Source organism: Haliotis cracherodii, unplaced genomic scaffold (assembly GCF_022045235.1).
Source record: "Haliotis cracherodii isolate W230 unplaced genomic scaffold, xgHalCrac1.p SCAF_4, whole genome shotgun sequence".
Lineage (NCBI taxonomy): Eukaryota > Metazoa > Mollusca > Gastropoda > Lepetellida > Haliotidae > Haliotis > Haliotis cracherodii.
The window spans coordinates 26,567,546-26,593,870 of record NW_027266297.1 but is presented as its reverse complement, the minus strand read 5'-3'; the positions used below and the strand labels follow the sequence as shown (position 1 = coordinate 26,593,870).

At 41.9% G+C, this 26,325-nt stretch overlaps 2 protein-coding genes across 4 annotated transcripts; both read right to left on the bottom strand.

Moving 5' to 3' along the window:
• Positions 1-9,336: 9,336 nt before the first annotated feature.
• On the bottom strand, positions 9,337-22,025 carry LOC139479135 (BTB/POZ domain-containing protein 6-like). 3 transcript variants are annotated; one of them, XM_071261912.1, is made up of 4 exons: positions 15,899-15,934; positions 13,707-13,763; positions 12,107-12,405; positions 9,337-11,762 (listed from the first exon to the last, which is right to left on the bottom strand). In XM_071261912.1, the coding sequence occupies exons 3-4, from the start codon at positions 12,382-12,384 to the stop codon at positions 10,736-10,738; spliced, it is 1,305 nt and encodes a 434-aa protein (XP_071118013.1). In that variant the 5' UTR covers positions 12,385-12,405; positions 13,707-13,763; positions 15,899-15,934; the 3' UTR covers positions 9,337-10,735. The 3 variants fall into 3 exon arrangements, with proteins under 3 accessions (XP_071118013.1, XP_071118014.1, XP_071118012.1); XM_071261913.1 differs by lacking the exons at positions 13,707-13,763; positions 15,899-15,934 and adding an exon at positions 21,972-22,025; XM_071261911.1 differs by lacking the exon at positions 13,707-13,763 and having other exon boundaries at positions 15,899-15,966.
• On the bottom strand, positions 18,721-21,975 carry LOC139479136 (zinc finger protein 596-like). Its single transcript, XM_071261914.1, has 2 exons — positions 21,565-21,975; positions 18,721-21,468 (listed from the first exon to the last, which is right to left on the bottom strand). The coding sequence occupies exon 2, from the start codon at positions 21,171-21,173 to the stop codon at positions 20,232-20,234; it is 942 nt and encodes a 313-aa protein (XP_071118015.1). The 5' UTR covers positions 21,174-21,468; positions 21,565-21,975; the 3' UTR covers positions 18,721-20,231.
• Positions 22,026-26,325: the final 4,300 nt, after the last annotated feature.

Below are 26,325 nucleotides of genomic sequence, written 5' to 3'. Positions count from 1 at the left end.
TCGCTGTGCAGAGTTGCGTCCCTTGGGCATGCCAGAAACCTATGATTGTGAGTTCGAATCCCGGTTCGCCCCGATTATGTTTCTAAGTTTGTCAGCAACATATCCATGCTCGTGGGTTTAAACGAAGTGGTAAACGTCTGAGACCTGCAATACTTCGGGCTTTCCTCCCACATTAAGCTGACACGCCGTGATATAATTCTAATACTGTTCAAAGCGGCGTTAAACCCAACTCACTCACTCCCACGTTAACATACTGGCTTTATATGTGGCCTTATTTTATGTGTCGCTTATATCACGTTCTTTGATCTAACATTTAGTGATGCTTACATAAAATGGTTATGCTATTTGAGGACTTGTCAGTTGGAACAACTACCAACTTTTCATATTGGCCAGCCAGACTTTGGATGACAGCTGGCTGGGACAGAATGGGTTAGTTTTCAGTTTATGCATTCTACCAATGACAACATCAAGGCGCCCACTCTGATAGACACTCAACAGGTTCTTCTCTTTTTGCCCATTTATTGGTACATGCTTCGACAACATCCATAATGACTTTAACGTTGTGATTCCAATTGGTAGAAGGCTGCTCACGATGTTTTTGTCCCTATTTGAATAACTGACAAAGGATGTTATTGTCAAAATGGAGAAGTCACCTATGATCATATGACCTGCAGGTTGGCAGATGCATGATGAGTCATCGTAGTCACAAGAAGTGGAATTCACATCGTTTGCTGTCAAGTCCACGTTCTACAACACTATCCTGTAATTGAACAACCTGAATGAAATGGTGTTCGTATAGACAAATGTAATTGTTGGTGGTTCCAGAAATATTGTGGCACATTTTGGGAAATTTTGAGAATGTTACTTTAATTCAAGGCCAAAATTCCCTGCAGATTTCAAATTCAAGAACATGCGGTCTTTGTCAGAGTGGAGTCTGTTTATGGTTTGACCAAACGTTTTAAAGTGATATCAAGAACTGTACTCGTCGATACTGTGGGTTCTTACTCTTTGTAGACCCACACATCAGCAAAGGTTGCTGGAGTAGTTTAATTTCTATCAGTGATGCAGAGTATAGTCTTGTGCTTACTTTGTCCCAATGGTTCCTGATCGAGAGGCAACAAATCATCTTAATGAATGGTATTATTTAGCATTCGTCTTTTCTTGCGACCATGGCTTGCGTCGACGTCTTTGTGGTGCCCGAAACAGACTCAATACGTTGACGTTGGCAGTTCGGTTTAGAAAGACTGCCAACATTGTTTTGTTTCATTTTGACCAATAATTTTCTCTGGTCAGTGTATAAAGTCAACTGCATTGAAGGCTATTAGATGGGTGGTAACCTTTCCCTAATATCCTGACTTTGATGCAAAGGATGGAGTGATTTTCTGAATTGATATTTTGGTAGACACAATTGGAAACATTTTTGTTGATGCCCGAACTATACTGGATGACTCTTGTCGACAATATAATTTCTGTTGTGTTTCTCCAACACAAATTAACCCACAATGGGTACATTCAGTGCCATATATGAAGATTTTAGTCCGACTTGATAGGTCTTAAAAAGGTTTTCTGCAGTTTGTTTTAGCCGTAATGTTAGATTTGAATTCAATCTTCCCTAGGCAAGGGAGTAAACTGACTATAAAAGTCCAGTTTCCACCCTTACCAAACTAGGCTTGAATTATGGAGTTATAGTTTGTCTGGACTATGCGTAGTTCAATCAAAATCGCGTAACGAAATCGACATCAGGTTCATAAACTGCCATGCAGATTTCGGTCGATTGCAGAACTTGCAAAGCATGTGTAACGCCAGTATATAAACTGACGTCCAAAAGAAACTTTACCAGAGTTTGAAATCACTCTTGCTCAAAAACAACAAAACATACATGCATGAAGTAAAGTGTATTGAGAAGATCAATATATCAACATAATCAACACTGAAAATGACAATCATACCGCGATCGAGAATGACGTCAGAGCCCCCCCCCCCCCCCCCCCCCCCCCCTCAAAGTTGGGTGTGGTACAAAACTCGAGCTTTCAGAATCATGGTCAATAGGCAAACTACATAAACAATCGCTCACGTTCAATATCAAGTCATTAGTAGCGCGTGTGACCACCAAATGCCTCAATACACGCAAAAACTCTTCGACGCACAGAAAAAGTCTGATGAGGTCACGTGGAATTTGACGCCATTTTTCTTGGAGGGCCAAGATCAGTTCTTGCCGGTATGGTCGTTGTCGAAGACGACGATCCATCAGGTCCCAGAGGTGTTCTATGGGGGAAACATGTCGGGTGAGCGTGCAGGCCACGGCAGGACGTTGACGTTGTTGGCTGCGAGGAAGTTAGTGACAATTCTGGCTGTATGGGCTCCAGTGTTGTCATGCTGATAAATGACAATACGTGGCTGCTGTTGGAGAAATGGTAGGACAACTGGACGAAGAATGATGTCCATGTAACGCTGAGCTGTCAAGTTTCCGTCAACGATGGCTAGCGGTGTCCTCTCCTGCCCACAGATCCCTCCCCACACCATGACAGTCTCTCCACCATATGGTACGACCTCCTGCACGCAACACGCCGCCGTTCGTTCACCCCTTCGGCGGTAAACACGTGGTCTTCCATCAGCCCTAAACATAGAGAATCGACTTTCGTCAGTGAAGACCATCCTCTGCCAGTCACGTCGTTGCCAACGTCGTACAGACCGGGCCCATCTCAATCGCAGACGACGATGTTGCGCTGTCAATAGCTGTCTTCTGTCTCCCTGTCTAAAAGCCCTGATTCCATGAGCCCTGAGTCTCCTGGCCACTGTCTGTCGACTAACCCTGTGACCTAAGGCATTTGTCGCCAGTGACGTCACTGTCAGGAAGCGATTTCGGAGGTGCAAGGTACGCAAGTACCGGTCATCATCGGGCGTGGTCACCCTGGGTCTGCCTGTTCTTGGCCTGTCAGCGGTCCGCCCTGTCTCTCTGTAACGTTGCATCAAGTTGGTAACGGCAACACGGGAGCAACCGAAGGTTCGTGCAATATGGGCGTGGGTGGCTCCCATCTGTACCATACCCAAGGCTCATTCACGTTGTTCGACTGTGAGTCGTGGCATTTGTTTCGTGTTTTTTTATGACTGTGGATGTCTGACTTGCCGTTGCAATCGTTTTATACCCTTACCCGCACGTGCATTTGCAGTTGTCCGTGGTGCACGTGTTTTTCACTTCTTCGCGTGTTATCTCGCAAACATGTAACAGACGATTAACATTTTATGCATACACTATTGTTATATTTAGGTTATGTGTTTCAGATAGACTTCATCAAAAAAAATGTTTACTTTGTCTGAAATTTATATTTTCAGTTGGTAAAGTTTCTTTTGGACGTCAGTTTATATTCCATTTTTTTCATGTTTGTAGACTAGGTGCTCACGTGATTCGATACACTTATCGTAGTAAGACCCGTTTTATTACAATAAGGATCTTGATTATAGATAAGGTCGTCTTCGCTGGGCGCCGCGATTTTGTTAACAATTAAGACAGACAATAAATAAGCAAACTGATAAAATGATATTGGAGGTGTAATGACGATAAATGTTTGTAAAATTAATTTCGAGTGAATAACTTAATACCTGGTGTGTCCGCCGTGTTGGGCGATAAATGCAGGACTTTTGGATGGCACAGTGTTGATCAACTTGCGTATGGTTACCCTTGGTACTGCCCGCCTCCCTGCCTGAAGAGCAACCCCCGTGCTTGGACACGTTGGCGGGTGCTGTGTCTCTGACGTACATTCCCCTCCCGAGAACATCCCACAGATACTTTATTTGGATTTTGTTTGTTGGTTTGGTGTTTAACACCGCACTCAGCAATATTCCAGCTATATGACGGCGGTAAATAATCGAGTCTGGACCAGAGAATCCAGCGATCAACATCATGAGCATCGACCTACGCAGTTGGGATACGATGACATACATCAAGCAAGTCAGCGAGCCTGACCACCCGATCGCCTATTACGATAAGTATAGTCGCCTTTTACGGCAAGCATGGGTTGTTGAAGACCTATTCTACCCCGGATCTTCACGGGTCCGCTCTATTTGTCATGAGACTTAGCAGGCCAGTCTAATGGCCGTCCGAATGCCTTCTTGTCGGAGATAATCCATGACGACCTGGGCACGATGTGGTCTGGCATTGTTATCTTGCAGTTCCAAATTTCGGCCGATAATTCTAGTAAATGGAATGACGATATGACACAAGCGTTTGTCACCACATCGCTGGCCAGTCAAATTTCCATTCGAAGTAACTAAATCAGTTCTCCTGTCAAGTATGAGACAGCCCCAAACCATGACTCTACCGATCCCATGCCAATCATGGTCAAGAAATATTGTCCTGGTATCGCTGCTACGTCGCCAACAACATTTTATGCATCTCTGAATTGGAGGCAAAACCTTGATTCGTCTGTAAACATGGTGGATCGCCATTGTCGCACAACCCGTCCCTGGTGTTGCCTAGCTATAGCCTACCCGGATCTTTGCCGTCTATGGTAAGATGTTAGGTCACACCCTCCACAGGACGGACTCAAGGCGGGATGCACAGAGCCGGTTGTCTCCTCTTACTTGTACATATGAATCTATCGGTTGGATCCGTAATCCTCAGCAGTGAAGGAATCCCTGAGGTGTTGAGACTCCCGGCTGCTCGTACCTGTACAATCCACCGGTAGTACAATAGGGCCCCTGCTATTTCGTTATATCGGGGCGAAATCATAATCCACATTCACAAGTACACGTGTAACTAGTGAGTGAGTATGGTTTTACGCCGCTTTTAGCAATATTCCAGCAATATCACGGCGGGGGACACTAGAAACGGGCTTCACACATTGTACCCATGTCGGGAATCGAACCCGGGTCTTCGGCGTGACAAGCGAACGCTTTGACCACTTGGCTACCCGACCGCCCCACACGTGTACTAAAAATGTAATCAAACTGGTATTGCCATGCTGGTAGTCTATGCATAAAATATCTTTAACACCCTCTTTATTCTTCATAAGCAGTGTCAGTGTTGAGCTCGGCTCGTCTTACGTGAAAAGCGAGAATGTTTACAGGGCAAGTGTTACATCCAGACAATATAAATTCATATAAATAGAACGTAATGAATTGCAATGCGATATTAACGCATAATTTGGTAATTAGGATCTAGAGTCACATGATAAATACCGATCATACCGAAATAAATTCTGAATCGGGTTTTACAGAAAAAATAATTGTTCACTGGATGTCATGAGAAAATGTGTGTTGTGTGGCTCCTATTAGAGAGAATAAGTGTATGTTTTAAAGTAGAGGCCAATATAGTGTTCTGTTTTTTACAAACATCCAAGCACAAACACGATGCATACAAGTTGAAAATGAAAGGCGCTTACTTAGCCTGTAGATTCTTAATATTACTTGTTCCTTTTGTCGTAGTGTAAACCACATCAATATGTTTATTTGAAACTTCATATGTCCCAAATAGTAATGGTTTCTTTAAGTTTCAAACGTGCAACGAAATGCATCTCCTTTGTCTCTTCGGCGAACATTCGGAACATCAGCGAAAATTAGCGAACATCAGCCGTGCAGGACCATTACTCCCAAACTCTATAAATGTTAGATACACCCCAACCCCCCTCCCCAACACATCACCGGATGTTACGGAGAAGAACATCTCGACGAAGAGTCATCATCCAACTGCTTGCGTGCAATAACAGAACGGATCTCCGCACCGCGAACATTGGCCGCTTGATGCGCTCTGTTGCCTTATTACAAACAACACTCCTGAGATTTTGTCTTCCATCGTCCATCACCTAATTAACACTGAACTATAACCAGCTATATACATGTCACGTGTAGGTACAGGGGGTTAGACGTGTGAAACCTTTAAGCACTGTCAATTAACTTAACACAGAAAGTTATAGGTATTATTATCACGTATAAGTCTTGCAGATTTCTGTAATGTGTCAGTTTACACAATGTCTTTTCCTAAAGTCATTCCGTCTGTGTTCACTAACATTCATTCTTTTTAAAGTAAATAAGCATTTTTCATATTTTGCATTTCGCGATGGTTCCTTCATCTGCAACACAATGCATAGCCGACTCAAAGCGTATTCATGCACTGTTGATTAAGTATGAAAACATATTTCCACCTCTTTTCATTTTCGCCAACACTCCGAGCCGACCAGTCCTTGTTTTAGACCCTTAATGCAGAGCGCCAGACAGCGTGCCATTTTTAACGTCTTTTGGTAAGACGCGGCCGGAGATCGAACCCCCGACTTTCCGCTCTCCGGGCAGACGTTCCATCCACTAGACCACGGAGTATGTATAAAATAAATATTAATTATGCTCGTGTCAATGTATCTCCAAGCGGCTGTGATTCTTTTCTTATTATATAACTTTTATGTTATCTCCAAGTTGATTGGTTTTCAAGGAAAATATCAGTCATCTTATACTAATACAATTAACTCAGCATTTAGATTCGGTAATTCACTAAACCACAAGACAATTACTAAAGTAATATTCTTTACCTTTCCGGGAACACCTGGTATCATCACTATATGAGAGAGATTCATGGACGCATGCTTATTATATAGTTGGAATTGTACAGTAGACTCGTTCAAAGTCCAAAATTAATGGATTCAAACAGTCTTCTGGATACTTTTTGGTCATTCAAACAACGGACGTAATAGCGTTACGGATCTATAACGTTTGATTTTATCTAAAATGGGATGATATTAGTATCAGGCGTGACAAGGAAACACAGCAACTATCAAATCTGCATTATAGTCAGGACTCGCATGATTTCCTTTAGGAGGACGTGCTCCAGCTACAAAGCTGGTCAAGAATCATACAATACACCTATACAATAGTTCCCCAGGTGCCTATGCTTGGTGGCAATTTGAAACGTCATTGCAAGAGAATAATCAGTCTAGAATATCCGCGGAAACAGATTGAAGGCAGAATTGTGATGATAATCATATGAATGGATCACTAAAAAATTGTATATTAAAAACTGGGGCTGAACGTTTTGGTGAAGTGTCCTTTCTTTGATTTAACTCAAGTAGTAAACACTAACGAGAGGCACAGTTAGTACGCATGAGGATACCTACTACCTGTCTAGATGTTCTATCCACAAATTTTACAAACTATGGTCAAGAGGCGACTCAGTGGATCTTGTGGTCAGACTCGATGCCTTGGCTGACTGTCATCGTATGCTGGCACAGTGGGACGTTGCTCATAATATCAGTCACTGGTTTGTCTGGTCAATCCCCGATTGTCTACTAACAATATTTCACGATAACCATCCTCTTAGTTTAGGTCTTCACGAAGTCATCCAGTACCGTATTCACCCCACAGCGACTCTTCCCTGTCAGAGCGAAAGTCATTCTTTCTATGTGCTAATGTTAAAAGGTAAAACTGGCATTCAGACAAAACGGCATAGCATATTCCCGATTTTTCCATAGTGTTTCCTTTCTGTAAAGTGGTACTGAATTCGGAAAAGTTGGAGATATAGTACGTCGGGCAGTTAGGTGATAAGGCTGGGGAATCAGTCACTGATGGGTCCAATCACTGACCTAGGATTCATCTGATCAAAACGAAAACACATCTGGCCATTGTTTGATGCATCTTTAAACAAATGAAAATGGAAGCTCAGTGCATGTGGTGAAAATGATCTCCACATGGAGGATGTTTGGCCTTCTGACACCATGGTCAGTGGGATCTAGCCCAGGGGTGCCTGAACAACCAATGGTGCAGGGTTGGGCAGCGTGGGGGGCCAGGGTCATGACGGGTATGCGGCAACTGGCATAGTGTTCTTGACATTCGTTGACCCTAACCTCTCTGGCGCCATCATCATCAGTAACAAGACCATTTGGTAAATGGTACCAAGGAACAGGAAGATGTAAACAATGATAAACCATGTAACTTCATTCTTTCAAATATATTTATTAATAATCTATGCAAAACGAAACAGATTTCTACTGAAGCAGTATTATAAAAAGAAATGGGTTGAATGGGTTGAATGTGTAGACAATATATTTCGGATATATAGAAAGCATTTAAACAGCAGACAGCAGAGATGTACTCATTATAGCGATACAGTAAGCAAGTGTAGACATATTCTATATAGAGATGTATAGCAAGCTCATCGTTCAGACTCATTACAGACAAGATACTGTCAAACGCATGCCTATAATACATACCCCCGTTCATCGTCACCCTACACGTTTAATAAATACATCACTTATTAACAGTTAACATCTAATAAACAGTTGATATACATAACCTATTTCAATATATTGTACATGAATAAAACATTCTAAAAACATTCCGTACTTAACACCGCGCATTAAATTTAACTTTACATGCTGTAGAATATATTACAATCTCTCAAAAAAGAAACGCAACCCCTCTATTTTCAAGATGTTTATGTCAATATTCAGGTTATTATAACACATTTATTATTGAAGACAACAATATGAAATTTGGCATGGTGGCAGTATAGTTATGCAAGTTTAAGTCCAGACTTCGACAGTTCTCTCACTAAGATTGACTTGAGGCGTCTTTCTCAGTACCTCGTATGCGCGCCACAAGCTGCGATCACAGCATTACACCTCCTAGGAACAGAACGGTTAGACGCCGGCATCTTTCCTGGGGGATTGCTCTCCACTCCTCATGCAGTGCAACGGCCAGTGCATCCAACGTCTTCGGCGGCGGTGTACGTGCACGTACTCGTCGGTCCAGATAATCCCAAAGATGTTCGATTGGGTTGATGTCTGGTGATCGGGAGGGCCATGGTAACACGTTGACGTTAGAATTCTGGAGAAAATTCACTGTTGCATGAGCAGTGTGCGGCCGGGCGTTGTCGTGTTGACAGAGCTCCCTCTGTTGGTCGATAATCGGCAGAAGATGAGGCTGTAAGACATCATTGATACAGCGCTGGGCTGTCAAATTGCCACGAATGATCACCAAGTCTGATCTTTGGTTGTAAGACATGGCTTCCCACACCATGACGCTCCCTCCTCCAAATCTGTCGACCTGCCGAACACAGTCCGGGGCAAAACGTTCGTTTCCTCTTCTATAGACACGCTGTCTTCCGTCACGGCGTTGTAAGAGAAAACTTGATTCGTCACTAAACCAGACGCACCTCCAGTTTCTTAGGGTCCATATCCGAACGTTGGTGCACCACCTGAGTCGTTGGCGTCGATGTTGGTGGCGTAAAACAGGTCCAATAAGTGGTCTTCTTGCACGTAGACCGGCCTCTCGTAGACGGTTCCTAATTGTTTGTGCGAACACTCAAACCTGGCACCTGTGTTGCAGTGACGGTGGGTGTGGCTAGCCGATTACGTAAGTGGGTGACCCGGATGAAACGATCCTGAGGTGGTGTGGTAACCCTTGGCCTACAGCTTCTTGGGCAAATTTCAGTTGCATGAAACTGGGTGTATCGGCTCCAAAGTCGGGAAATCGTTGTTTTATGAACATTGAGGTGCCGGGCAACGTTTCTAAAGCTTTGTCCGGCCTCAATACGACCAATGGCGATATTTCGATCTGCAGCACTCAACCGTGACATAATCGACCTTGTTTTTCGGTGAAAATGATAGAGTGAATCGCTAATCAACACGTGCTTTTATAAACCCATACTTCTACTGCTCTTTCCATAAATCGTATGTGCATGAGGCTTTTAGCATGGGCCACGTCAAAATTGTGCTCTCTATGATGAAAGAAACAATAAAATGCCCTTGTGCACGAAAATTGGTGTGTTTGGGCGCTTACGTTAATAAACAGTGTACATGGTATAAGTGCATATCAGAAAAATTGTATGTACAATCAATATTTTTCTTCTAGGGGTTTTCTCCCATTTTCAGACTGGGGTTGCGTTTCTTTTTTGAGAGAGTGTAATAGTATAGCAATAAAACAATGGACGTGGTAGGATATATCTGGAGCATCAGAGTCCAAGATGGCGGGCCAAGAAACATCTACCTGATGACATGCCTCACTAAATGAGATGTTTATTTTCCTGAAACATGCTTTTCGATCTTAAACAAGCCTAACAAGTAAAATGTATTGTTTCAGAGCTTAAAGGGCACGTAAAGTCAACATTGACACTGTGCAGGTGTTAATGTCTTTTTTGGCATATTTGGTAACAAATACTTGACCAAAATTAAATGTGAAAAAGGGAAAAAGCGTAAAACAGACCTCAAAAAACGACAGGCGACATCGTCCACCCAATGAAAAATTCCGCCACTGAGGGGATTCCCGTTACCGGGGTTAAAACGAGTTCCCGGTGTTTGATACACTGCGCAATTGCAACGATCATGACGACCGACCGACACTCAGTCTCGGATCTGTCAATACATGACGTCTATTTTCCGTCTGCTCGTCCATTCGGGCTTTCCTCCCACATGAAGCTGACACGCCGCGATATGACTGGAATAAAAGCGGCGTTAACCCCAACTCACTCACTCACAACACTAAAGATACCTTCAGTTCTTTACTCAGACGATTAATCCCTTACAGGCATTTTTTGTGGATTCGGGCCGAGGGCAGCAGATGTTTTAGTTATTACCCAAACAGGATATTTCTAATAAAACAATATTACCGATTGTTAATTGCTGATTTAATAATGTACATTGTCAAGATCAAGGGTCGTTTCACACATTCAACAATGTATGCAATTTGGGTTTTGTGGGATTATCAGAAATAGAAGAAATAGTATATGAATAACGGCTAAGAATCACAAGATAGATCAATACACTTCCTCCAAAATGAGTCTCGAGATCATACCTGGGCCGTTTTCGTTTGCAATTGATATCTGACATTTACCCAATGTGATGTTGTTGAATACGGAAGATCTTGACCATTCATTATCATTTGATTTTCTTGTCATTTTAATTCTATATCTGACATTATTGTTTAACAACAATGCCTCTGACAGTTGCAGTTTGACTTCATTGGAAATACTTCTCTCTAAGACAGTTGATACTTCTCTTTGAACCCACCTCTTAACACTAGCATAACATCCGGAACTGACACTTTGCTTTGTCTGCTGTTCTTCATACAGAGAAATGTTGTATGTGCAGCGGTCATTACCAAATGCCCAGAGACCAGTCAGACGCATGTTCCTGGTGCACGAGAGAATGATGCTGGAGTTCTCCTGACTGTGTCCTGTGTGAATTCGATCTGCATACAGAGCCACCCCCATGTTAAGTTTTGACTTTATCTTGAAAGGTGCCACATCAGTATCATGTGAGACGAGGTAAGAAAACAACTTGGTACATTCATCGCCCGATAATATTCCAGACGGTACAACCTTTTTAGTAAACAATTCCATGTCCATTGAGGTAAAGTCAACTTCATACACTGTTTCCCCAAGGACAAGACGTTTGTTTTCCGGAGTGATCTCCCTTCCTTGACGTTTACATTCTGCCTCAGTCCACGAGAGGGCAGCAGTGAAAGCTGTATCATCTGTGGCTTTAAATTCCTCTGCACTTACAACTTTATGAAAACACGAACCACAAAGACCGGTAAAGCCAGGGCTCTGAACAGCGACATCTCCATTCTGTACAATGACCTTCAGAGCCCTGTCCAAGAGTTTTTCTTCATCAAACACGTGGGCTTGTTCCAGGATGACACAGGCGTTCTCTGCTGTCAGGGAGGAGTGCAGGTAAGTGAGACAGAGACGCTCAAGACCCCCCACGGCGTACTTCTTGGCCAAGTACAACACACCTGTCACATTCTCAGTAGTCAGCGTTGACGTGTCTGTGTACAGGTACCTGCAAATCGGTGCAAATAAAAGACTCACTATTGTTCAGGCTACGTGTTTGTACATGCACCTTAACAACGCAGAATTGCCAAACGTTTACATACATATTTTGATATCAATCATGTCATAGCTCCACTTCTAATTCACAACCCTTCCAAATAAAATCGAATGCTTTCAAGATCCTGAGTCTGTTATAACGTTAAATATCAAGAATAAAGCATATTGAAGTCACTCACTTGCTGCTAATTGTTACATGCTTGTTTAACGGCCAATGTGTCATTTAAGTTGGCAAGTTATTCCAGATGGTCATATACATCAGGCAGATTAGCAAATAAGATAATACCCATTCCTTACCTTAACATTTCAGTGAATATTTCTTCCTCCACGTCAGGTACCTTGATATCTTCTTTCTCCGCCAGGGGGCCACACAACATGGCGTGAAACACACAACTCCGACTCATCAGTATATATCGGTGAGCTCGGACCAGCTTCTCTTCTTTCCCAACCCGGAAGTCGACGTCACAAGAGTCCTCGGAGGTCAACATGTGGAGGTTACACTCCGCCAGGGACTTCCCACTTTGCCAGTTGTCAACAAACCCGGAGTTGTCTCCCCTTACTTCCACAGTGGCCATGGTGTATTTCCTGATTGGTATCTGTTGGGACGATAAAAACAGAGTTTTCTCGGACTCAAAACATTGCGTCCTATCCGAATACAAATTGAGAATTGTTGCACATAATTCATGTACTAATGGACACCGAAATGTTTGCCTGAAGAATCTGTGTTACACATAGCTGACAGTTCTGTTATGGTAAAAAATACACTCAAAGTTCAGAGAATCAATGGTTCTCATTTATAATCAGTTTAATCATTAAAATTCTTTAAAACGACGTGAAACTTGCCACTTGTCGACAGACTGGGAACATTATGTTTATGCCTTGGGCCCCCAAATCAGAGATTCTGCTGCTTATAAGCAAAGTAAAACGTTTAAGAATTCTATTCGTCTTGAAACACCATGAGGGTGGCAGTTTTAATGTCTCGGCCCAAATATTTGTTTTTGTTGATAGCATTGATAAAAGCTACTGAGCTTATATGATGAAACTCGGGAACTTTAGTCCACCGGCAGAAACACTGACCCAGTTCAGAATTATATAAATTGTCTATGCAAGAGAATAACGAGTCTAGATACTATCCGCCGAAACAGATTCCATTTGGTGTAACGGGCAAAACACCTGTGAAAAGTATATGCAATGACCACTGAAATTCAGTGATGACACCAGGTGTTCGCCAAAATGATATGCATTCATATCATTATATAGAACTTCCTTCACGGTGTGCGAGTTCACTGGAGTGTGAACCTTCTTAAAGTGAGGGCCAAACTGCACGAACGCCAGGACTTCCGTCTTGAGTGAGTAAATGGCTGAATGTTAATTTAAGCCGCCTTGGGTACCATGACACGCATTGTTGCAACCCAATCCTCATTTATCGGTTGTCAACAAATGCTACCCTAGACTCCACAAGGGGGACGGTACTTGGAATATGAAAACGTTTTTTCCATTGAAACCATTTGCCCGATAATCCCGAGATACAGAGAGTTACCAGAGCTTGGGGCAGATTATGTGACAACGAAAAGGAAATAAACTGTTCTAACTGACCAACAATAATATTGCAAATGGTCAACTGCCTATATATACATCGAAAAGTCGGGAAAGCAAAAACATCAAGAACGGGGCATTATGGTCTTAGACTCGCTGTGATCCGCTGATCGAGAGTTTGAACCCCTGGATTCATCCTAATTGGCAGGTTTTGTTTATTAACGAGCCTGTGTCAGACAAATCGGTGTCAGAAATAACATCGTTGGGGGAAAACGACACATAAACAATCAAGTAACTGAGACTGACTACATGATTCAAGTTGTCAGGACCTTAAAAAGGGTGCCTCGGCATTGTAGCTCACCTTGTTATGAAGTCAACAGTTTACATATCAACAAATAAGGAGTTGTCAGCACTGAAACTGAAATGAATTCTGCATGAATACCACATAAACCTTGAAAGAAGTAGCATACATGCCAAAGTCCCAGCTACCTCAGTCTGGTAGTTTCAGAGATGATGGCTACAGAAGGTGAGGTGAGGTGAAATTGGGTTTAACGTCGCGTCCAAGATTATTGCACTTATATAGCGACGTGCATGCATGTGTATGTGTGTGTGTGGCTGCTTGTACTAGTCCGGGCTGATGCCGATTTATAGTGCTAGCTCACTGAGATACCATGCCGCAGTTTAACATGAATACCCCACTCAGACACAGTATACTGACTCCGAGCCGACCAGTCCTTGTTTTAGCCCCTTAATGCCGAGCGCCAGACAGGGTAACAACAAGTACAATCTTTTAACGTCTTTTTGTATGACGCGGCCCGGGATCGAACCCTGGACCTTCCGCTCTCCGGGCGGACGCTCTACCACAGGACCACGGAGGCGGTCGATGGCTACAGAACCAAATGTTGACAAAACACAAAAGTATAAAATAACACGGTCAGACTTAAACATATCGTGAAAGGCGAACCACAACTACACATGCTGAAACAAAATGACAGAGCAATGCCCCATAAAAGATTTCACAATTTGACACTCTTGTCCGCCATATTGAATGCAATTCGTATTTGCACATCTTGACAATTTCAAGTGAAATGATTCGTGCGAACAAGCATGTGAATTAACTATTCAGCTACGTTGGTCGACTGATGTTAGCAATGCGGGAAAAAGGCATTTTGAGAGAATTTAGGAACATTTTCAAAGTGAAACGGTCATGTCCAGGTTAGTATGTAAATGTCGCGAAGAAATGAACACATAAACTAAACTTCCATTACATTATGAGAAATGTCTGAGAAATACCCATAGACATTATATTTTCAATATGGCTGCCACGACGGCCATGTTGCAAATCGGATTAGAACCTCATAAACACATTCAGAGATATCATAAATAGAACAAACATTTGAAGTTTCAGCTTCTTTCATACCATGGTTTTCTGAAACGTTAAAGGGCCTTGAGCGCATTTTGAGAGAAATAAGAGGATGGTCGAAGTATCAAATTGAAAATCGGATTTAAAAGTCTTGAACAAATTCAGGTGTCATCTTTGGTAGGAACAGGCATATGACGTTTCTGCGTAATGACGTCCATTGGTTTCTGAGAAGAAAATGTGTACATGCGACGCCAACGAGGAAGGACTCTGAACAAGCATCCCACGACATAAGCTCACTTGACTTTACAATATGTGGACCTGAATGGTCGTAGTATTATTTAGCATACTGCGACGTAAACTCTTTTGCATTCGTTCACTTATTGAAGCTATCCCATAGCTATACCTGCAAATGTAGGGTACATTTTACCATAAACCTTGAAATAGATTTCGCGAAGCAGATAATAAATATTACGTTCTACACTTGCATTGAATGTATCTACATTCTATGCGTCTGATCAAGATAGTGTATTACCTTCCAAGCTATTTTCCTTCGTGTGAATAATACAAAAGTTAGTTTTAAATATGTGTCATCATTAATATATTCGTTGAAGTTTTAAAGTGTATAAAATCCCCATGCTTGTCGGAAAGTCTGCCAATTATCGACCTTGAATACACTTTTTACTTCCGCGTCTCAAGTGAGGATAGACGAGGATATAAAGAAAGGATATTAACTGTGTATTTTGACTGTCCATATGTCAAGGTTATCGTAATGACCTTGTCGGCCTCTGTAATTTCCCTGTATCAGAAATGAAAGTAGACTTCTTGGTATTGCATTGCATATACCGAAAGCGAAAGTAAGATGTTGATACGTTAAAATAGGTTTTTTCTAACATTCACACGTTTAACAAAAATATGATTCCAAATGAAAACAACTGAGCAGAGCCCCAATCGTGACCATGTAAGGGATCCTGATTTGAAAGGAGATCTGTAACTCGCAAACTGCACCACATTCAACTGTCCACTGCCCCTTGCCATGCTACCATTACGACTTGTATTTGAGAACTATAATCTCATATATGTATTTTACACATCATGGACTTATGGTCATGTAATAAGCCTGTTGTCATGGTTGCTGCAACCTATGAGTTCAGGACATCGCAAACACGTCATAGTCGATCTGGCCTACTCACTTTTCTCAGCTTGTTGATCGTACAGCCAGTTGTCACATTTGAACTAGGAATGCGTCACGTGACTGTTATCACGCAGCGAGGCAAGACCGACCTTTGAAACAGCTTAAAGGCATGTTGCTCGTTTTCTCGGTTTTGTGTTTGGATTTTCCTGGGATTTTGGGTAGTCATGCATCGGCTTCAAATACGTAATACATGTAACAACGCTAAAAATCAGCTGAAACCAGCATGTTGGATGAGATATAAATGTATTAAGGTTTTACACACACAAACTAATTCCCTCTCTCTCTCTCAGAAGAAGAAGAAGAGGAAGAAGAATATTGTGTCTTGAGTGAGTGAGTTTGATTTTACGCCGCTTTTAGCAATATTCCCGCAATATCACGGCGGGGGACACCAGAAATGGGCTTCACACATTGTACCCATGTCGGGAATCGAAGCCGGGTCTTCGGTGTGACGAGCGAACGCTTTAACCACTAGGCTATCCGACCGCCCCTATTGTGTCTTGAAGAAATGGTCCCAACATAACATTAAATGGTCGGTTCTTATGGGATTGACAAACTGGAAAGCTTCCACTCTCCCAACTGATATTATGATTGATATTACTGTGATTACAGATTCGTGTGATTACAGATATTCAAAACTTCTGATCATAGTTGCTAACGCTGCAGTTTGGTCAACTATTAAAACTAATGCAAATTTGCGGTATTTTTCGGACTCATTCTCTTATAATAGCTGGAAGGCAAAGAGATGCTCGTTTTGCTCACCTCCTGGACGTAGCAGGAAAATGTACTGTAATGAATCTCCAACCGTACAACATTCAACATTCATGTCACCAGTGTATACGCTGGTAGCACCGTTTGTTTGTTACACTTAGCAATATGTCAGCTGTATGATGGCGGTCTTTTGACAATCGTGTCTTGACCAGACAATCCTACTAATGACATCATGAGCATGGATCCACGCAGATGGGATACGATGACATACATCAACCAAGTCACCGATCCTGAGCACCTGTTTCGTCGCCTTTTACGACAACCATGGTTGCTGTGGATATTCCTTCCACTGGCAACCTTTTTGTATCACCTAGTGCCTTTGGCATGCAACCCTACAGCTATTGACCCGGGATCAATCCACGCCAGGAATAAAGGAATTACATGATTGAAACAAAGTTTTACATCCAATCTGATATTTCATCTAGTATATGCTTTACTGAATCCTTAAAAAGGCGTGTGTATAATATGCCTGAGTGACCGACCATTTCATATTCTGAGTGTTGAAACAAGAATCGTGTTAGAGACATATTTTTTTTTAAATATAAAACTTTTTTTCTACATGGAGGAGCCAAAAACATTTGGGTGACCTGCAACACATTATTTCTTGTACACATCCTGCATGTCCAGTGACCAGTTATCGTTTTGTGCTTGTTTGTTTGTTGTTTAAGGCTGTATACAGCAATATTCCAGCTATGTGACGGTGGTCTGTAAATAAGCCAGTCTGGACCAGACAAACCAGTGATTGACCTCATGAGCATCGATCTACACAATTGGGTTACGATGACATGCAACAACCAAGTCAGCGAGCCTGACCACCCGATCTCATTAGTTGCCTCCTACGGCAAGCATAGGTTGCTAAAGACCTACTTTCTGCTTGGATCTTCACAGGTAAAAGTTGTATATTCCATCTAGTATATGCTATATTTAATATCCTCATAATGGCACATGTTTAACATGCCTGAGGAACGACCGTTTTATGTTCTGGGAGGGTTTGTCAAGAACTGAGACAGTTGTTTTCAAAATATAAAACTTTGTCTCTGAATTGAGCAGCCACAAAACATTATTTCGCTTAAACATCCAGTGTGTCCAGTGAACATATATCATTTTCTGTAAAACCTGAGGACAAATTATTTTTTCCAACAAGTTAAGAATCAAATCGAAACCACGAATACCAAATGGTCAGTGCCTTGATACCATTGACTTGTATTTGTAGATGCTTGCAACATACTAACTTACACAAATCTACTATATCCATTCCATGTATCATAAAAATATCTGTATTGAAACTCTGGTTAATATGGCTAAGTATCTAGTGCCGAAATATTCATCTCTTGTTCCACAACTATGTCTATTTAGCTGTTGAAACCAATGGTCACCAATTTGAGGGTTTTTTAACACTTCACATTATTTCGTATGATACAATATTTCTGCTGAACCAGGGCACTTCACACTAATAATGAATAACTGTGATTTAACATTTTTAAATATCCTCAAAAAAATCATTTTCATTTCACATTCAAATGTTTGCTAATGATGATTTTGTCCGACACGGAGGCGATCGACAGACGGTCACTGTACGGGAACATGTAGCCAATTGGAGACCAACAGTCAATCTAGTCTGTATTCAAAATACATGATTAGCCTGGCATCTGACCTCAAAGTAAAGAATATTACTAAAAGCCTGCAGTCAGTCTAGTCTGTATTCAAACAACACGCCAAGGCTGGCATCTGACCTCAAAGGAAAGTAAGACAACAGAAGACCTGCAGTCAGTCTAGTCTGTATTCAAACAACACGCCAAGGCTGGCATCTGACCTCAAAGGAAAGTAAGACAACAGAAGACCTGCAGTCAGTCTAGTCTGTATTCAAACTACACGCCTTGGCTGGCATCTGACCTCAAAGGAAAGTAAGACAACAGAAGACCTGCAGTCAGTCTAGTCTGTACTCAAACTACACGCCAAGGCTGGCATCTGACCTCAAAGGAATGTAAGACAACGGAAATAAAATGAAATAGACAAGAAAAGTAATTGAATATTTATTACCCCTATTTAACATGTTCAACATGCTCAATGATGCCGACAAATGTACAAAGTCCATGTTATTTAATACATAGGAGAAAAACATCATGTACTTTCAGATATGCAGGTGTTTGGAGTATTTGATGTGGATATTGCATTTGGAACCACTGAATGATAGAATAATCAATAGCCCCGCAAATCTGAAAACACATGTTTATCGCAAAATACAAAAGTTATCAGTGAGCATCCATAGGACTCTCTCTCTCTTCATGAACTCCACAGACAGACATGATGTCACTCTGAAATGCCATGACTTATGATACAATGATTGATGCTATGATATGATTGATGACACCATGATACAATGTATGACATCATGATACAATGGATGACGTCATGATACAGACAAGGCATTTAAAAGCCGCGAAAAGTCCAAAAGATTTCTGGAATCCAATCAGATTACAGCAAACACTCCATTCATTTTGCAATATCTTATAAATATGGAGTAAGATCACTATCTAGGTTTGGTTCCCCACATACAGTCAATGTGTGAAGCCCATACCTTGTGTCCCCCACCGTGATACTCACTCACTCACTCAATGTGTGATGCCCATTCCTGGTGTCCCCCACCGTGATACTCACTCACTCACTCACTCACTCACTCACTCAATGTGTGAAACCCATTCCTGGTGTCCCCCACCGTGATACTCACTCACTCACTCACTCACTCACTCACTCAATGTGTGAAGCCCATTCCTGGTGTCCCTGTAACCATTGCTGCAATACTACTAAAGAAGATAAAACCCCATTTACTCACAACTCCTTGACAGCATGCCACTTGTGCGGAACATTTGACCTACTTGATCAAACACGTCGGACATTTTCAATATTATTCAGTATCAATACACAACTAATATTAGCGAAGCTTACAATACTTACTGAAAGTAAAAAGATTTGAAAAGACTCAGGCTTTGACCATGTTGGACAAGTGTCACCTCACTCCTGGGACTGTGTTCTCACGTTTAGTTGTATCAAGACACCTGACAAGATAATGGACAGTGCCAAACAGCAACACATTGTTACTCATACCAACAAAAGTCTTGTCCTGAGTCCCTTCACCTATTCTGTTACCAGGGAGAATATTAGGCTCTCATCCCTATGGTATCCTCCAGGCGAGTGGACATTCTCTTACGTTAAAGGGAGACTAGGCTTAGTAATTAGCAGACCAAGCAATTTTGATGCAAGCCATCCATAATAACACTGCCTTGTCTGTCTACTACTTCAAATTGTTTTATGTATATAAAGCTTACACTTACCCTAATAACATTACATCAGGTTCACGTAAGACACAAATGACGAGATCCAGACCTAGCAATTGGAACTTGTCTCCCTTTACATGTTTACTATTTTTGCAAAATGTACTCATTATTGAGTGAGTGCAGATGAAACAAGTCATTTTCCCCTCTTGATCCGTTCGTCAGATCCTGGTACAATATCTGTCATGAAGTCATTCACAACCGTGTTGTCACTTCACCATGATCACTAACTTACTCTGCTACTGGTTTATGAGAAAACATGTGACCCTCGAGCTCGCCTGCCTTGAGGAAGTCAGCTTGACATATCCCACACTTGAACGGTTTCTCTTTCAGGTGTGTCCGTATGTGTTTCTTAAGGTTACAGTTGAGAGCGAAGGTCTTCTCACACATCTCGCACTGGTAGGGTCTCTCACCAGAGTGCACTCTCACATGCTTGTGTAGTGAACTGCTAACGGAGAAACTCTTGTCACATGTGTTACACTTAAAGGGACGTTCTCCCGTGTGTACACGCATATGTTTTTTCACATCACCCATTCTCGCAAAGGACTTCTCACAAAGGCTGCATTTGTGAGGCTTGGTGCCAGTGTGAGTGCTCATATGTTGTTTAAGGTTGTCGAACTGGGCGAACGTTCTATCACACACGTCACACTGGAATGGCTTATACCCCGTGTGTGTGACCATATGTCTCTGCACGTGGCAAGACTCAGAAAAACTCTTCTCACAGATCACACACTTGTAAGGTCGTTCTTTCGTGTGGGTTCTCACATGGCGCCTCAGTTCCACAGCATAGGGAAATGCTTTTTCACACAACTCACATTTAAAGGGCTTCTCCCCTGAGTGTATCTTCTCATGACGTTTCAGATTACCAACCTTCGCGAAGGAGCTTCCACAAAGCTGACATACGTGTGGCCTCTGTCCCGTGTGGCTGTGCATATGGTCCTGCAGCGGACTAGCAGCACAGAACTCCATTTCACAGATTCCACACGTCCACGGCGTCTTTCCATGCATTCTTTCGACTTGTTTCTTTGGGCTTTTGTCTTTAGAAAAACAGTTCCCGCAAGGGAAACATTCAACAATCTCTTTAGATGCTGAATTCTTTCCTAGGGACTCTGTATTGTTTCCTGTGGTGACCAGTTCATCAACTTGTTCGGAGGTTGTTGCCAGGTGTGTCATTTGGATTTCGAGGACTATCAGGATACATTGGCAGTTCTGCAAATCTTGAACTGAATTTGTCAGTAAACACTATTGTGGCATCAGAAGGCAATTACAGTGAACAGGGTCAGTGACAACATCTGCTTGTATCTGTATTATTTGTATTATTTCCCAATGTTCTATGCTTTGTCAACTGGATTCCTTCGGGACTTGTCATTGGGTTGGTTTAAGTACATAGGATGGACACACCAAGACTTGGTGAATCTTGCTTGCATCCAACATTACTGTGTCTTGTTGCATTCACACCTTCCTTGTGCTGTAAGTCAAAATAGATATTTCAAATTACAATTACTATATTTTATGGCGACATAAGTATATGAGTAACTCAAGAAACCAGGAAGCACTTGTTTACCTTTGGCTTAGGTAAAGATTCAGCTTTCACATGAGGAAGTACGGTACTATAAACAGAGCTGTCCAAATTATCTCCCTTGAAAGTTGAATATTATTCATCTGGCGATCTGGTATTGCAGGTAAACCCTTCCAGACCTATTACCGGTAGGGTTCACGGCACCAGTTCACTGTGACTCTGAGCCCGGGGTTTGTAACACCACAAGCCCTGTTACAACAACTATTGTATTGACGTGAATGCACACAATGAACTGGTTGAACTCAGTCTGACTCGAAGACTCTTGTTTCGGCTCGCGCGACCGACTTGGCGCCGAATCGAATCTTATGCTCTACGCCAATGAATCGTCCTAAGCATCCTAGTGAGGCACCGTAGACTTCTTCTTCAATGTATCAGCTTATTTCAAAACTCACATAGATCAGAATGTTGACATAGCATCAACATGAGAAATCCTTCAGCTTGTTTTGTTCTCGCTGATAACACATGGTTGCATTAAAAATATGGATTTGAAAACGAAATACGATTCGTGGTTCCAACGCAGCCGACTTAATTGACTGTCTGTGCATCTTGTCAAAATCCTGTCAACGTGTTGTTTTAGCTGCTTTCATTCTGACACTGTAACACAGCTGCTTAGCTAATCTGCTTGTGCATGTGTTCTGATCACGGACATGTTAAATAGGTCTGCGCTATGATTCAATTGATCAGTGATCATTGTCAGTGTAAATTGGGTCTTCTATCCTCTATATTGTCGTCTATGGAAACAATTAGCTGACAGTAATAAACATGTGAACCTATTACCACGTTTTCATTATTACTCTATTCTTCTTTAATGACACCCTGGTCTCTAAAGCACAGCTCCGTGACAATCAGCAACCAACTCCATCAAGTAGAGATAATTTATGGATAACAACTTCTTGTCTCGCTTGACAACGGTATAAGGAAACGTCGCCTTTACAGTAAATAAAGGAGTTGTTATCCATAAATTATCTCCACTTTGTCATCCGTCAACTTCTAAGTAATGCCTATGAAACAATTCAACTCCATCAACGCAGTGCATCATAGTTAGGCTCAGAGCTTCCCCACAGCTACCCCACCCCCAAATAATCGTGATGTGTGTTTATTGCGGGAAATCATCGTGATGTGTGTTTATTGCGGGAAATCATCGTGATGTGTGTATATTGCGGGAAATAATCGTGATGTGTGTTTAATGCGAGAAATCATCGTGATATGTGTGTATATTGCGGGAAATAATCGTGATGTGTGTTTAATGCGGGAAATCATCGTGATGTGTGTTTATTGCGGGAAATCAACGTGATATGTGTGTATATTGCGGGAAATAATCGTGATGTGTGTATATTGCGGGAAATAATCGTGATGTGTATCTATTGCAGGGAAGCAATCGTGATGTGTCTATTGCGGGGAAACAGTCGTGATGTGTGTCTGTTGCGGGGAAATAATCGTGATGTGTGTCTATTGCGGGGAAACAGTCGTAATGTGTGTCTATTGCGGGGAAATAATCGTGATGTGTGTCTATTGCGGGGAAACAATCGTGATGTGTGTCTATTGCGGGGAAACAATCATGATGTGTGTCTATTGCGGGGAAATAATCGTGATGTGTGTCTATTGCGGGGAAATAATCGTGATGTGTATCTATTGCGGGGAAATAATCGTGATGTGTATCTATTGCGGGGAAATAATCGTGATGTGTATCTATTGCGGGGAAACAATCATGATGTGTGTCTATTGCGGGGAAATAATCGTGATGTGTATCTATTGCGTGGAAACAATCGTGATGTGTGTCTATTGCGGGGAAATAATCGTGATGTGTATCTATTGCGGGGAAAAAATCGTGATGTGTATCTATTGCGGGGAAATAATCGTTATGTGTGTCTATTGCGGGGAAATAATCGTGATGGGTATCTATTGCGGGGAAATAATCGTGACGTGAGTCTATTGCGGGGTAATAATCGCGATGTATGTCATTGCGGGGAAATAATCGTGATGTGTATCTATTGCGGGGAAACAGTCGTGATGTGTATCTATTGCGGGGAAACAATCGTGATATATATCTATATCAATTGCAGGGTAACAATGGTGATACGTGTGTGATACGTACTCGTGGTGTGGGGGATTGTGCTGCGTATTGTATTGTGGGCTGTGTGATAAGTATCGTATTATTTTGTTGTGTGATGCGTATCGTAATGTGCCTTGTGTGATGCGTATCGTATTGGGTTTTTTGTGTGATACGTATCGTATTGTTTTTTGTGTGATGCGTATCGTATTCTGCGTTATACAAAACTAAAATGTATAACCGTCGTAATTCACTCTTTACATAATTTATAAAACCCCATGGCTCTTCTTTTTTTTAATATTACATGCTTTTTATTGTGTAACATGTGTCTCATAGGCCTTTATGGGCCGGTTGGCGTTATTCTTTTTATATATATCTGCCTGTATTTTACCAAATTGAAATATTTTTGTATACAACGCCGGGTGACACTTAAATAAAACAATTTTCTTCTTCTTCTTCTTCTTCCTCTACAAAACACGGTGGAGATATGACACTAGATAGTCGAGGATGAGACTCACTGGAATATTGCTCAAAGCGGCGTAAAACCATACTCACTCACCGTTTAGAAACACGACCCGAGGCCATACATAGACATCAAATCAAATTTCACAAACTGCGTATGAGCGTTTGGACTATACATATTTGATATTTTACTTTGATTCCGGTTTCAGTCAAGTTCTAACCATGCTCGGTAGGCACAGTGAGCACCCGAGCCACAACAGACATGGGGTACGGTACCGATGATCAAACACAATGGAGACGTTTGCTACCGCTGTCCTTTTATGGTATAAAGCTCGTTGCCCCCTTTGTCTCTGTCGTAGCGAATAAATCGTGCTGCATGACACACGATGAAATCTAAGGCGACCACGCCCCCGCGTTGTGACTCGACTTGACTGCTGTGTAGCTGGTGCAAGCGCTGTAGATACATATACAGCCAACAAAACCAGTCATACTACCACGCTATGGTCAGGAGTAGCATTAACCGAAAGATGAACGCGCGACGTGCATTAGCATTGTGAGGGCTGCTGTATTTATGTATTTTTAGTACTAAGAAGGCACAGTATTGTTTGATCAATTTTTGCATCAACCAAGTCTGTGAGCCTGACCGCCCGATCCCGTTAGTTGCCCCTTTAATGTGACAAGCATATTCGCCTCTTACGGCAATCATGGGTGGCTGAAGACCTATTCTCCACCCGGATCTTCACGGGTTTCAAGACAAAGAGGCGAACCGTGTTGGAATTGGCTCCACCAAACCATCCTTTCGCGTGAATATTAATATAATTCACGTCGCTTAGTAAATGCCATCGTCGTTTTTAGCTTAAAAGAAACCGTTTAAGTTGTAACCCGTTCGGGTAAGATGACACACAAGTGCAGCTAGCCTGATCAACAAAGCACGCAACGTCCGTTTCAACATCTGGGCAAACAAGATGAGGGGATTTCGAGAAAATAAAACAAAAAACATTCAGTCGGATCCTATTTGGGAAAGGACTAGGGACATGTTGGAAGCTTACAAATTCGACCCATATCAGAACGGACTTTTCATCAATATGAATCTATTTTCATATTGGAATATAAAAAATACTACCTTGCATTTCTTGGTCAGTCACGCTTCTAAGGCAGTTAAGGAGAAGTCGGGTTCATCTCGTGAAATTCAGGCATATTACAGATATAACATGGGCGGATACAGAGGGCGGGGGTGCGCACCCCCCTTTTTGTTTCGAAAAAGATCTTTGTTTCTGCTTAAATTACCACCAAAGACAATGAATAGATCTTAGTTGTGCACCCCCCCCCCCCTTTTCAAAAAAGCTGTATCCGCCTCTGTATATGATAATGTTTTGAAGAAAAGGTTTATTCGAGAACTACTGGAGATAGGGGATAATACTTGTTATGTTAATCCCATTCACGTTGCCTCAAACACATTGCATGATATACGTAAATTGCAAGATTTCTAATTGTACTTGGGTCAGAGGAAGACCTCAGCTCATGAAATTTACGAGATGGATAAAAATACATATTTTGACAAATATATATTGACCTAATGTCATTAATAATTGAAACAGAGTTAGTTTTTACACTAAAACTGATCAAAACTCAGAATGCTTTCGGGGAATTAGCCACGGGATCAACACACCTTCAAAGACAAACAGAGAGAGGTTCTCATGCAAAGCAGGAATCTTTGCAAATCATAATAAAGTTGACCCGTGAAGATCCCGGTTAGAAGAGGTCGACAGCAACCCATGCTTGTCGTAAGAGGCGACTAACGGGATCACACACTCGCAGTTCTCTTGGTTGCCGAATATATGTTCCTGTTTCTTTTGTTGGACGGGGATATAGAAACGGGCTCCGTCCGTAGGTCCGTCCGTCCTTTCGTCCGTCACGTTTCGTTTCCGGGGCATAACTCATAAACCGTTCAATATTTTTTCCATCAAACTTTGCAGGTCTGTCACATACATGCTGAACGGGTGCCTTTTGCTATTTAGAAATTTTAGAATTTTATTGTTTTACGTTTCCATGGCAACAAGATGTACTTAGGATCCAAACTCTTATTTTTTTACAATTTGCATGACAAGTTCCACCTCGGTTAAAAAAGGTTAGGGTTTGTTTAGATTTAACTATGTCATAAATTCTGCAACAGGGGCTGGGGATATATCCACGTTACTTGCGAACTCTTGTTTTGGTTGGTGTGAACTACATCG

What these genes read in the sequence shown, in the direction of transcription:
- LOC139479136 (XM_071261914.1), bottom strand. Translation starts at nt 21,173, where the DNA reads ATGACACACCTGGCAACAACCTCCGAACAAGTTGATGAACTGGTCACC.
- LOC139479135 (XM_071261913.1), bottom strand. Translation starts at nt 12,384, where the DNA reads ATGGCCACTGTGGAAGTAAGGGGAGACAACTCCGGGTTTGTTGACAAC. An exon ending in ATATTCACTGAAATGTTAAG is followed by an intron (nt 11,763 to 12,106) that starts GTAAGGAATGGG and finishes ACCGATTTGCAG; the next exon opens with GTACCTGTACACAGACACGT.